At 45.0% G+C, this 12,449-nt stretch overlaps 1 protein-coding gene across 5 annotated transcripts; it reads left to right on the top strand.

Annotated features, from left to right (window-relative positions):
* Positions 1-115: 115 nt before the first annotated feature.
* LOC116930397 (formin-like protein 20) lies at positions 116-12,315 on the top strand. Of its 5 annotated transcripts, XM_045179248.1 has the most exons (14): positions 116-264; positions 560-729; positions 794-1,086; positions 1,185-1,275; positions 1,355-1,474; positions 7,961-8,280; positions 8,360-8,557; positions 8,623-9,216; positions 9,296-9,961; positions 10,065-10,392; positions 10,478-10,761; positions 10,855-11,175; positions 11,255-11,476; positions 11,561-12,315. In XM_045179248.1, exons 5-14 carry the CDS (start codon positions 1,390-1,392, stop codon positions 11,744-11,746), a joined length of 3,204 nt encoding a protein of 1,067 aa, XP_045035183.1. In that variant the 5' UTR covers positions 116-264; positions 560-729; positions 794-1,086; positions 1,185-1,275; positions 1,355-1,389; the 3' UTR covers positions 11,747-12,315. The 5 variants fall into 5 exon arrangements, with proteins under 5 accessions (XP_045035183.1, XP_045035181.1, XP_045035182.1 ...); XM_045179246.1 differs by lacking the exons at positions 116-264; positions 560-729; positions 794-1,086; positions 1,185-1,275 and adding an exon at positions 6,912-7,194 and having other exon boundaries at positions 1,357-1,474; XM_045179247.1 differs by lacking the exons at positions 116-264; positions 560-729; positions 794-1,086; positions 1,185-1,275; positions 1,355-1,474 and adding exons at positions 4,138-5,029; positions 6,912-7,194 and having other exon boundaries at positions 8,378-8,557.
* The last annotated feature ends 134 nt before the right edge of the window (positions 12,316-12,449 follow it).

The following is a 12,449-nucleotide window of genomic DNA, read 5'->3' as shown; positions in this document are numbered from 1 at the left end:
CGGCAACATCTCTAAATTAAAGGCGGGAAAGCGTAAACCATGGCGCGAAATTCCCTTGTTAACGTCGTTAACCCTGGACCTGGGTAAGGGTAAGAGTAATAAAGGGTAAGAACAAGAACGAACGCCATTTTAGAATTCTCTCATCGCCAACTAGCACGTTGTTCATTTGCTGCCTGACACGCTCATGGAAGACGACGTGGATCCCAGAATGACATCGGTTATTGAAATCTTCGGTGGAATAAACGCCAAAGATTTTCCTCATGGGTATTATTCTAAATTTTGATCTACTCAAACATAGCAGGTTTTCAACTGTAATGTGGAAAAAAACAAAAGGTTTGCAGTAGTTTTCTGTCATATCAAGGAAAATGAATGTAGCTGTTTGAACACTTAATCATTTTCCACAATAACTATCAAGTTGACGACAGGTTTTACTTTATTCGAATTATGTTCCCAGCCTTAGAACTGTGACTGGCAATGATTTACATTTTACAAAGTGGCTCATTTCTTGAAGACATTTTGTGGCATCTTGATGAGCTTGGTTCTTTTGTAAAAACCCAAGGTATTTAGCCGCTACTGGAAATGATCATGCATTTCAATCACATCAGAAAGTGAAGTTGATTTCTGGAGATATGAAGAATGGAGTTTTCGTAGAGTGTAACACTCCTCGTCATGTTGATATTGTGAAGTTAATAGAATGGATGAACAAATGGCAAATGCAACATTCATCGAGTATAAAGTATTGCATAAAATTAATGTGAAAACTACTCTAATCTTTCTATTCTATTTGTTGCAGTGTGCTAAATTTCCTGCCTTCATAACGACATATGGGCAAATTTTGATGGCTTTGCAAATAGTTCATGTTAAGATTTTCTTTTGAAATTCAAGATATTTGACCATTTTTGGTTATTGTTTGCCACCAAATTCAAATGATAATTTTTTTGGGGTGAATGGTCTTTTACATCCACTGGTAATTTTTGGTGGCCATCACGAGTCCATGACTGTTTAACTGAAACAGAATTTTTCCAATTTTGTGACCTTATGTTTAATGTACCAGCTTAGATGATAGCCACATTGAAATGTAATAAGGTACAACTTCCTGTTCAATATGGACCTTAAGTTTCTATAACTTTCTGTGAAGGTGTTACATTTACAAGATACAAGTTCTTCTTATTACTCATTTTCAGTCTACGATGCGGCCCAGTACTATAACTAAAGGTTCATGAAAATGATTCTGCGGAAGCGTTTGACCAAATGTGGTTGCAGCGTAATTATGCTGTAGGTAATAAATTCATGCAGTGTTCAGAATCCTGTATTCTAGCAGCATCTTTTATTTTTTTCACTCCCTTTGTTTTAGAGGCAGGAGTAAACGGATTATCGTCACAATGATGAATGATACATCCGGGTTCTACGAGATTTTTAGGAGATATTGATGAATTCAATGGAACAACCATTCGGATGGCGTTCAGCAGACAAGGTAAGCGGATCTTTACTACGTTTTTTTCGGGTTGTTTTTCGTTTTATTTTTTTTTTTTCTTGCTACATCTTCTCCGTCCTTTTTTGCGATTAGTGGCTTTTAATGTTTTGGCTTATTGCCGGGTTCGTTAAGTGGATGGCGATGACGACAAAATCATGACGTCATAGAGTTTGTGTTACCATTATAAGCTGCGGAAGTCCCTCCTTCGTACTCTTTCTGGTTTTCGTTTGCATTTGTACACCTGCAGTACGTGCGTGATGTTGCCCCGAGTTTGATCTTACTTTATAAGGAGTTGGCAAAGGAAAAAGAAAAGGAACGGTCTAGGCGCCAATAACTTTATAGCAAGATGCAAGCGTCCTGGCAACGGAACGCTGCTCTGTGTTGCTTCGTGGAAGTAAACAGATAGACGTTGCCTTTTATGGACAGAGAAGCAAGACATTGCAAAGATTATCGAATAATCTTTAGTAGGAGGGACGAGAGCGGCAAGACCATCCAAATTGGGCATGCCGAAGTAATGATAGACGGGACATATTTGGAGTGCTATTCCCTCTCCGGGCAGTTGCATTGCGCGTCCATTAAGAGATGGGTGCGTTGACAATTGTTGCTCGAATAGACGACGCCATTTAATTAGTGTCGCCTCCCTTGGCTCGAAGAGAGGGGAGGGAATAGCACCCTATTCTGATGGTACGAAATCATAAATGGGCACATTGAAGTCTGTATAGGGTTTGGCCTGTTTTTGTTGTTTTTTTTTTTTTCTTTTAAGAAGTTGAAAGTCTGGTGGGCGTCGACTGAAAACGCCTTTTTATTCGATATACAAACTCGTATTTCTTCTTTGCTTTTTTATATTTGTCTTTTATATTTCAAGTTGGAATACTAAATTTTGTCTTGTCGTTTTCACGAAATGATTATGCTAAATGGTATCAACACTGCGCTTTGATTCCTCCTCGGATTAAATTGGCTTGTTGCAACTTTTTGAGGCGAAAAACAAAGTAGGCTTAATAGCACGACATTCGGGGGAAAGGGGGGGGGAGGACTGAAAGAGAAAAGATGATGCTGGGTCACGATTTCCTTGATGTTGTTTTATCCTTGTCGAGTTGTCGTCCAACATTTGAGGCCACACGCATTCCGAGGGAAATAGGTAAACAGGAGAACGTCCTTCACTTTCCATTTTCGGTGGCACACCTGTTGATGGCTTTTTTCTGTTTCGTCTTATCTCCCCCTTTTCTACTTGATTCTATCGCGTTGAAAACAGTTGACTGTCTGAGCTACCAAATAATTTTCGTTATTCGGCATTTGAGCATCGGTTTGCCGTTTCGTCGCTCCCTGTTCAATGTTTCTCACGTGGAAACGTTTTCTTGAGTAAAAGCGAATCGTGATTGGTTCGTGGCCTCTTTCCTTTGCATTCCACAGCAACTGCTAATAGCTTTCATTTTTTGTTTGGTTTATCACGTTGACTGGGCGTTGTTGGTAGTGACAGTATAAAAGAGATTCTTCGTATTCACGCGATGTTGCAAGGGCGACTCGTCTTCACGACAGCCTTGCCACCTTTTTGATTTTTGTTTTTTTGATTCGGCACTTGACGGGAGAAGACGGACCTTGGCCGCCATATCCTGCCGTTTGCTTCTCTTGACTTGTTTAATATGCCGAGCTCATTTCCATTTAGCTATAGTAATTTCAATGAATCACTCGATGTTTGCAACTAAGCAGCCAGCCGTCTCTTGACATTTGAACTGGCCGATTTTTTTCTTTTTCTTTTTCTTTTCTTTTCAATAAGCAAATCAAACTGCAATAGTAACGAGCTGTCGCGGCATCAGTCGTGCGCCAAACCACACAAATTCTCCACTTGACTGGGAATTCAGAGAGAGATCCGTCTGTCGTTTATCGACGCCCTATAGTCTCAGGAAAATGGTCATTTCGTTGATCGTCTTCTATTTTCAGTAGCAGCCGTAGGTTTCCGTTGGAAGAAACGACGAGCCAAGTTTTTCTTCAGCTCGTTTTCTCACCTTTGTTTATAGGGTCCATGCAACTCTATTTACCCATTTTGAGGTCATTTGTGTAGGATGTGTGGCCAGCCCCGCCAGCATGGCAAACTTCCAATTTAGCGCCCCAACTTCCACATTGCAAGGATGACGATGAGTCAACTTTTTCTTATTCCCCGGTTTCGTTTGAAAGGCTACGGTGCTCAATCGCAGTATGGGCTCGAGGGTTGGTTGGCTGTTGGTTCACGAGCGCTTTCTATCTATAGCCGCTTGATGCCGTGCTCTTATTCTTTTCTTACGACCGTGTCGATGAAAAAGGAATTCCGACCCGATGAAGTAGATGAAAAGCAAACACGTAGCACAGACGGACTTGCGCTTCACGTTCGATAATTCTCGCCCTGGTGTAAGTAGGTGAATCACGACGTTGACGAGGCGTTGCCAGCATTTTTTGGAATAGCCTCGAGATTCATCTGACTTTCGCGCCGTTTGATAATTATAACCGACTAGTACTACGACCTGGACTCGCTTGTTTCTAGATAACAATAGCGTCAGCATTTTTTTTTTTTCTTTTTCTAAGGAGCACACGGACGTTTTGACCACACCCTGTTTCTCTGCTGTTTGTGTAGTTGGCAAATGTGTTGAATTATGCAAAGCTGCTTTGTCTACATGGCTATCGTTTTGACGTCGAGTCCGTTGTTTTATTTTAGCGTGTTTTCAAGTGTTTAAAGTTTGTGCGCTTAAAATGGACATCCTCGTAGAATCTGCCCATTTCTCTTGTTTGTTCCGGTCTGTTTTTCATTCGACCCTCTAGTACAACGTCCAGCGCATTTTCGTCGTCTCGTTTGCAAACAAGTTGGAAGAGGATGTTTAATAGATGGGCTTGGTGGTGGTGCACGTTGGTTCGCTTCGACTTGTGCGTTCTCGACGGCTTTCGTCCACTTCCATCTGTGGTTAATGGCACTGAGCAGCGATGATCGGACTTGCAGATGAGGGGGCGCGGAAATTGACTTGCGCCAAACATAAGAATAATCATAATTTCTTTAAAAATCTACTATTCACTCTTCGGATTGGTGTAGTTGCTCAATCAGTTTTCGAGGAATAAGGGTCTTGAATGTTTTCGATTCATCTTTCACCTCTTGATATTACCATATTATTTTTCATGTTCTAGTGTCATTTCCTTTTCATTTGTGTTGTTCGCTCCTAAAGTAGATGCAGTAGGCTAGACGACGATGTACGTCCAGAGAAAGGAGGAGTCTAACGTTGAGACTGCAGTCGTAGTTGGTCCGTCGTCCTCGCTGGCAGCAGTGAACACGCACCTCTGACCGAATCTTTTTTCTTTGCTTCGCTCACTTGTGGAAGTTTCACCCTTCGATACTTTTTCAAACGTTGGTTCACTGGAGCAGCCAACTGTTGCCAACATCGTTGTCCGTCTAGTGTCTCGTCCTATTGCGTCGACGTCGTAGCTGGTGATAGGCAAGGCGATTGGATTAAACGGCGATAACGTCATCGTCTCACCTGTTTTTTTGTTTTTGCTTTTTTGTCGTCCAGACCACTTTTTGGTAACCCACTCCAGCAGGTATATCGAGCATTTTTTTATTTCGAATCTACCCCAAGTCGAATGTTCATTTCCTGCTTGAATTTTGGTCTGATTTTTCATTTGGTTTGACGAAGGAAGTGAACAGTGTTGGTTAAGAAAATGAGCGAGCGGTGCGCAGTGCAGGCCATCTTTGGTCATAGCCTTGGACTCTTGTGCGCGTCTCTGGCAGCAAAAGCCAAAAGATCGCGGCCACACGTAAATGAAGGAAAAGAGAAAGTGAAAATATTTAACAGAGTTAGATATTCGTTTTTTACACTGTACTTTCATTACCGTATCGCGGTAGGATCAAAGCACAACAAGGGACGCCAAAACTGCATTGGATAGAGCTGATCATCATTTTCTTTTATGCTGCAGCACACGTTTTCTTAAATCTTCGGCTTTTTTTTTTTGTCTAAAGTCGCCTTGGAAATTTCGTTTCAAGTGTTCTTTCTAGTCCTATAGCTGCTAGGTTTTGAGATTTGGAAGATGAGTGTCAGTATTCAACAATGGATCGGGTTATGTAACTGAGTAGGAAGGCTGTTGCTCCGCCCTTATTATTATTTTCATTCCCTTTTTTTAAAAAAATTTGTGTTTAGTGTTTGGCTCTACGGCAGAATAGTAATTCGTTGGTGTGCGTGTTTTGGTGGCCGTAGATTGCATCCACACACACAAAAAAACCAGAAACGAATGAATAAGACGCCTTGATGCATCACCTGGTTTAAAATTAGATCGCGTCAGACTCTCAGCAGCCGTTTGCTCGGTTGCCCATTACAACACAACACCAGGCTGTTGCGTGGCCCGTTTCGAAACGCCCCATCTCTTTTTATTTTACATTTTTTGCTGCATCGCTATGAGAATAGAAATGCTGCAGATCTCCCTCTGTTTAGCTTCACAGGCTATTTTTTTTTTTTAATTCTTTGGTTTTATCTCTCTGTTATCTTCGGTTGTATTGCATTATTCGATGGTTTAATTTCCCATTTCTTTCTTCGGGAGAACAAAGACAAAAAATTGGCTATTGATCAAGATAGTCTAAAATCGCCATAGATTGGGCAAGGCACGAAATACAGGGAGGGCATCATCGTGGAGACATGCTGAACTGCCTTATTAGTGTGTTTAGAATTATTCCGTCCACCGTATAAAGCAGCAAAGCAACACCTCACTATAGTTGCGATCGAATCTTTTTCTCGTTTTCCATTTGACTTTAAAGGGTAGGTGGGTGGGAAATGTGCAACGATAAGGTCAACAGAGTAAACGACGAATAAACATGGACTTTTTTTTTTGCTGTTTTGCGAACAAGAATTCCAGTACACGAAAGCAAAATGGATGCAAGAAGAGTACATTTGGTAGAAGGTCCAAGGTCTCTTTCACAATCGAGTCTTTTGACTTGTCCCTTTCTTTCTGTTTTCGAAGGCTGGATAGCCAACAATACGGCGGGACCCGTAACGTATTCCAGTCACATCATGACATTAACCAATTGCTTTCCTTGAAAAGTAACGAAATACTATGGACATTCATTGCCAAATCGAACGAAATCGCATTTGGTGTGTCTTTGTTTGTATATATGGCGTGCGTTTTTGTGTGGCTGGCAAACAGGCGTCCGCTTTTGGCTTCGTTGTTTGGCAGACTCGCTCTGTCAGCCAGATTCGAAATGTTGACCTTTAGTTTTCCTGGTATTCGTTTAAAAAAAAAAAAAAATTACTCTTTGAAATGTAAAAGCTAATCATAAAAGTAATGTTGAAATGATAACGCAAAATCATTTCAATATTGGTCTGAATGAACGGCAACTGTGTTGGAAAATGTTGAAAGAAGGGAATGTTTATTAACCACCGAACATGGATGTCCTCTCTCTCTCTCTCTCTCTCTCTCCATAATGTCTCTTCAGATATTGTTCGATTGGTGTGCAATTGAGAGCAAAGACGCACAACGAGGCCGGACGTGAGAGATGGCCTCCTCTTCGGGCGACGTCCAGTCGCACCATCGCCATCAGTTTTCCAAAACAACGACAACAATGACGAGCATGAGCAACAATAGTCGACAGTCAACTGGACATCACGCCAGCCACCAACATTCGACTGGCAACGATTCTCTTGCTATTGAGGAACAAAACTCTTCACTAGAGCCTCATCATCCAGTGTATCCCGTCTCTGAATGGGACACGAAATTAGGTAGGAGCCACTCTGTAACAGTAGCAAGTGCTGCAAGTGCTGCAAAGAGCGAACAACTTTCCACCAGCCGACTATTCGCCACAGCTTTTTGTTTGGTTTTGGTTTTGGTTTTTCTTTTTTTTTTTTTCTTTTTTTTAGAGAGTGACCTTATTCTTGGTTTGACCCTTTAGTTCATTTCTGGTGTTTCTTCTCCCCCTTTTTTTCTCTTTTTACTTTGGTGATGCACACACTTTTGGATCCTCGTCAACTTCATTCCAAACCCATCTCTCACCTGTTTGGATTTACTTCTATTGTCCTATTGTCGTTGACTTGTTTTGTGGTGGTTTTTCTCTCTTTTCCGGTGTGGCAATTTCCTGATTCTCGGAAACAACGGATCTGGGATTTGAAATGACCGTAAGAATGGTGCCTTGATACCACTAGCTGAGCTGAGTGACATTTGGTGATGTAAGATCACATGTATTGGCTATTGGGGTACCTCTTCCTTTGCCGTTCCGGTCCTGACCTTTTTGCCTGACTCGTTTTGGATGTGCAATTCATCCACTTTTCTTGTCCTCGACTTCTGTCGGCGTCGACACTTCGTTTAGTGTTTGTTGTCTTAGACTTCTGCCTCTGCTTCTAGCGCGTGTTTCTTACTCGTGCGAAGGAGCTACCCGTCTTCTATTTCCGTCCATTTTCGCCTCCTTCTGTTCAGTTGCCAGACTCTTTGACGTTGGTCTATACATTGCCGTTGTAATGGGCCCTTTTCTGCTGCCCCCCGCACTTTTAGATCGGATGCTGGATGAGCTGCAACGGAGTATATCACCGCAAAGGAAAACGGAAGCATCGAGGATAGAGGAGAGAGGAAGAAACGAAACGCCGGTGTGCGTGACTTCCGTCCATCACCAGTCGTCGAGCAAAACGATCAGCACCAGCGGCGCCAACCAGCAACTAGCCGAACAAGCAATTTCGCAGACGTCCGTCGCGCGTCGTCTGTTTGACACTGCGTCCGTTTCAGATCCAGCGGCGCATTCTTCGTCTGTCAGGCCAGCCAGATCCCAGTCACCAGAACTGCTTCTGCCCGTAGAAGGACGCACGGATTCTTACGCCGTAATTGCCCCTCTTTTGTATTTATCAAAACATTAATTGCTTCAAGTAGACGATTGAAAACTCGTTCCTAATGCAAAAGGACGGTCCATTTGGCAAGGCTTTGTCTGGGAGTGGGAGTGGGAGCATCGGCAGGGCTCGCTCGAGTTCGCAACAACGCGAATACCGCCAATATCACACGTCGACTAAAACCCACGGCGACGGCTCTCTTCTTGTCGGCATGCCGGCTTCCGCAGATGACGCCGACGCCCATCAGGCACCACCGCCATCCGTTTCCGATGTAAATACAGCGCACTCTTCGGCCTTTGTTTGTTGCCTAACTCTGTCCATCTTTTCTTCGTGTAGAGAGCAAAAGCTTGGAGCAGCCGAGGAGTGACGTACAGTTTCAAGGAGGAGGTGACTAGCAGCAGCAGCAGCAACAGCAAGGGTGCAGGCGCTGGCGCTGGAAATGGAACTGGAACTGGAACAGAGAGCACAGCGGGCGTGGTAGAAACTACCGTCAAAAAAAGCCAAGTCGTCAAATCGTCTACCACCGGCCAGCAAGACAAGAAAACGGCATCCTCTGGTCCAGATCAAGTGGATTCGTCCCTCAACAATGTCGTCGTCGATATCGGCAATCAAATGATTCCCGATTGCATCGATTTGCTAGCCAGCAGCAAGAAAGAAAAGGCAAAGAAATCCGTCCGTCTTGCTGAGGGCAACCAGTCGTCTACTCAGCAAGTGGCGTCGGGCTCTTCCAGCCAATTCTACAGTTACAACGCCAGCAGCAGCAGCAGCAGCAGCAGCAGCAGCAAGAAACAAGTGGTCGCCAGCAGTAGTGGTAGTGCGATGGTGGCCGATTCCACCGTTGATTACAGTCGAATCAGCAAAAGGCAGATCGGCGCTGCCACCGCAACCCTGAACCAAAAGCAGCTCGACAGTCCCATCTGCAATTTCGCGGTATTTCATTCGTTTGATTCCATGTTGTACGACCACATCTGATGATTGTTTCTTTCTTTTGAACATGTCGACGTGTTAGGATCACGACGACTTTCCCAAACACAACGTGCGGATTATTCCGGAATCGGCGGGACTCTTGTGCAACGTGGCTTCGCATCCCCATCCGATGTGCAACATAGAGAGGCATCCCAATTTCCCGTTGTACGCGGCTTCGCCTCCGTGCCCACCTGGATCGCAGGATGCGCAACCTGTTTGCAACATCAAAGTCCATCCCGCCCTACTTTGCAACTATCCACATCATCCGGATCATCCCGCTTTTGCCGCCGCTTGCTCTCCGTCGGAAACCATCTGCAACGTTCCGTCGCACCCCGAATTGTTGTGCAATTTACCCAAACATGCCGACTATCCGAAACACGCCTCACGCTGTCCGCCACCTGAGATCGAGCCCATCTGCAACATGGATCTGCCCAAGGGTCATCCGCGCGTCGTCTGCAATTTCATTCGCCATCCCCACTATCCGAAATATTGCAACGCCAAGCTGACTGGGCAGCAAGCGAACACTGTCTGCAACGTGCCGGCTCATCGATTGGACAAGTGCAATGTACCCGAGCATCCCGATTTTCCTGATTTCAAGGCCAGCAAACCACCTGTCGCCGTAGAGGGCAACATGAACACCGCGACTCCGAACGACGATCTGCCGTTGTGCACAGTTCCCGGACATCCGATGCTCATCTGCAACGTGACGGTAAAAATTCGATCGAACATCAAGTGTTTTATTGTTTTTTCTACTTGACTCTGTTTAATTATTCTATCTGTCCTTAATTTTTCAATCACTCGAAACCAAAAAGCAACATCCGGACTATCCGAAATTCACCCATCCCGAATTGCCCGAGTTCTCCGAGGCTGTGGCCGGACTGGTTTGCACCGTACCCAGTCATCCACACGACCCGATCCCGTTGCCGTCGAAATGCAACATCCCTGGCCATCCTGGATATCCCGATTTCATGTCACTAACCGAACCACAGACGGAGCCGTTTTGTGACGTTTCTGGCCACCCTTTCGGTCTGTGCAACATCCAGACGCATCCGCAATACCCTGAATTGATGGACCCCGTGGATCGAGATGCCGCTCCTTATTGTTTCATACCATCCCATCCGGAGCTGCTGTGCAACATTGGTTCAAAACTTGTTTCATTCATTTTCGTGCCATGTTGGCGTCTTTTTTTAACCGAAAAAAAAAAACACATTTGTCTGTCGTTTAGCTCACCATCCCGACTTCCCTGGCTACACAACGGAAGGTGAAGTGCCATCCGAACCGATTTGCAACGTGCCCAGACACCCACCGATTCCCATCGTGGAAATTCATGTCCCGTCTCCTACTCCGTCGCCCGTGGCGGCTAGGTCGCCTTCTCCGCCCGTTCGCGATCCTGGTCCGGTCATCTGCAATATCCCGTTTCATCCTCAGTACCCTGCTCTAATGGGCGATAGTAGCCCGCTTTCGCTGCCCGTCTGCTCCGTTCCCGGACATCCTCCACTTCTTTGCAATGCAAGTCATTTGATTAGACGATGCCTGCGTCATCGATACGCTGTCCATCTTCAGTGTGCGCGTTGGTTTGAACTTTGAAATCTAATGGAACAGGTGCCGAAACATCCCAACTTCCCAGAGCACGTTGGCCACATCGGACTCAAATCGCCACCGCAGTGCAACATACCCGGCCATCCTCAGCTGTTGTGCAATTTGCCCTATCACCCCGACTACCCTCGGCTGGCGGGCGATTGTCCGTCGGAGCCTTACTGCAACCTGCCAACTCACCCGCTGACCAACAAGCCGAAACTTTATCAGGCAGGCACAGGTTCTCCTTTGCCCAACCGAAGGCAGGGGACACCCGATCCCGGACTTCAAGCTCCGCCCAAGAAACTGGACGACCTTATGGCTACCTTCAATGGTGGACCGCCTCTCGTACGATTGACATTCATTGATTTATTTTTAGTCGCGTTCTCTTTTGTTCACGGTTGTCGATGACATCGTCGTATTTCAGCCGTTGACGTCGACTCCGCGCGGTGATCCGCAGGCAATTGTGTTTTCGCCTTCGCCTGCTGTGCAACTTCCGCCCAAGTCTAAGGAACCGGTGGACGGCGAGACGGAGCCGTTGATAGAGAAAGAAGCACCGAAACGACCTACGACCAAAGGGACTAGCGGACCACCTGTCTACTACCCTCCCGATCACAAAATGTTTACGAAAAGAGACGTGCCGATTCTGGTACGTACACCTAGTGTCAGACACCGTGTTTTCCCTTGGGCCTCAATTCGATATTTGATATTTAATTTTCCATCGGTCAAACAGTCACGGACTTTGGAGAAAAAGTCGAAAACGATGGGAGGTCGATCCAAAGGCAAAATGAAATTCGCTGCCAAGCATTCGGCTAAGGCATCCGAATCGGAATCGAGTGCCAAAGGTGCGTACGGTGGCGCCGCCGTCATCCCCATCTGTTTGCCCGTTTGCTGCGCCATGCCGTGTGTTATCATGTGAAGGTTGGCGACAACAGGCGATTGCAACGACTGTGACGACCAGCGTTTAAGCCCATCAGCTCAACGGCCGCATTCATCGCGAAAAGAACATTTTCCTTTTTACGGTCGTAATCGATTCGGCAGATCGATTCGTTTGTCTTTAACAATGAGTTCATTTGTTGCCCACAAAACTGACCCAGTGATTTAAAAAAACAAAACAAAAAAAGCAAATATTATACTCCCGGTGGATGTCGATGGCTTGTCTAGTAAGCTTCATAGCATTCGATATGGGTCATTGACAATTTCAACATGTTTTGCTTTAATTGACCCCTTTCATCCGCTTGAACTGTGTACGTTTCACGTCTGTCGTTTCATTGCGTATTGATTCGTTAAAATCAGTCACATCAAATACTGCCATGAATCGATGCTGCACTGCATTTCAGATGCAGATGGCTGCTGCTTTTTGTAACAAACCCCGTCGTCGTGACGGTGCCATTCGTTTTATCGAAAACAACAAATAACGTGTCCATTGGCCTAGTCCTTCTGCTGTAATGCGTTCATCACATAATAAATCGCCATATATAACCCAAACTTCCAATGTTTGTTAATTTTTTTCTTTTCTTACAGTATTTTTTTGGTGTTTTGTTTTTTGTTGTTTTTTTTGGTTTTTTTTTGTGGAAGTGGGAGTGGGAGTGGGGCTGGCACTTCAAAAGTGAATATTTGCC

This window comes from Daphnia magna, linkage group LG9 (assembly GCF_020631705.1).
Source record: "Daphnia magna isolate NIES linkage group LG9, ASM2063170v1.1, whole genome shotgun sequence".
Lineage (NCBI taxonomy): Eukaryota > Metazoa > Arthropoda > Branchiopoda > Diplostraca > Daphniidae > Daphnia > Daphnia magna.
This window is presented reverse-complemented; position numbering and strand designations above follow the sequence as displayed.

Coding starts and splice junctions, on each gene's coding strand:
- LOC116930397 (XM_045179246.1), top strand. CDS start 6,972: ATGGCCTCCTCTTCGGGCGACGTCCAGTCGCACCATCGCCATCAGTTT. Junction 8,281..8,359: donor GACGCACGGATTCTTACGCC/GTAATTGCCCCT, acceptor CTAATGCAAAAG/GACGGTCCATTTGGCAAGGC. Junction 9,962..10,064: donor TGCTCATCTGCAACGTGACG/GTAAAAATTCGA, acceptor GAAACCAAAAAG/CAACATCCGGACTATCCGAA.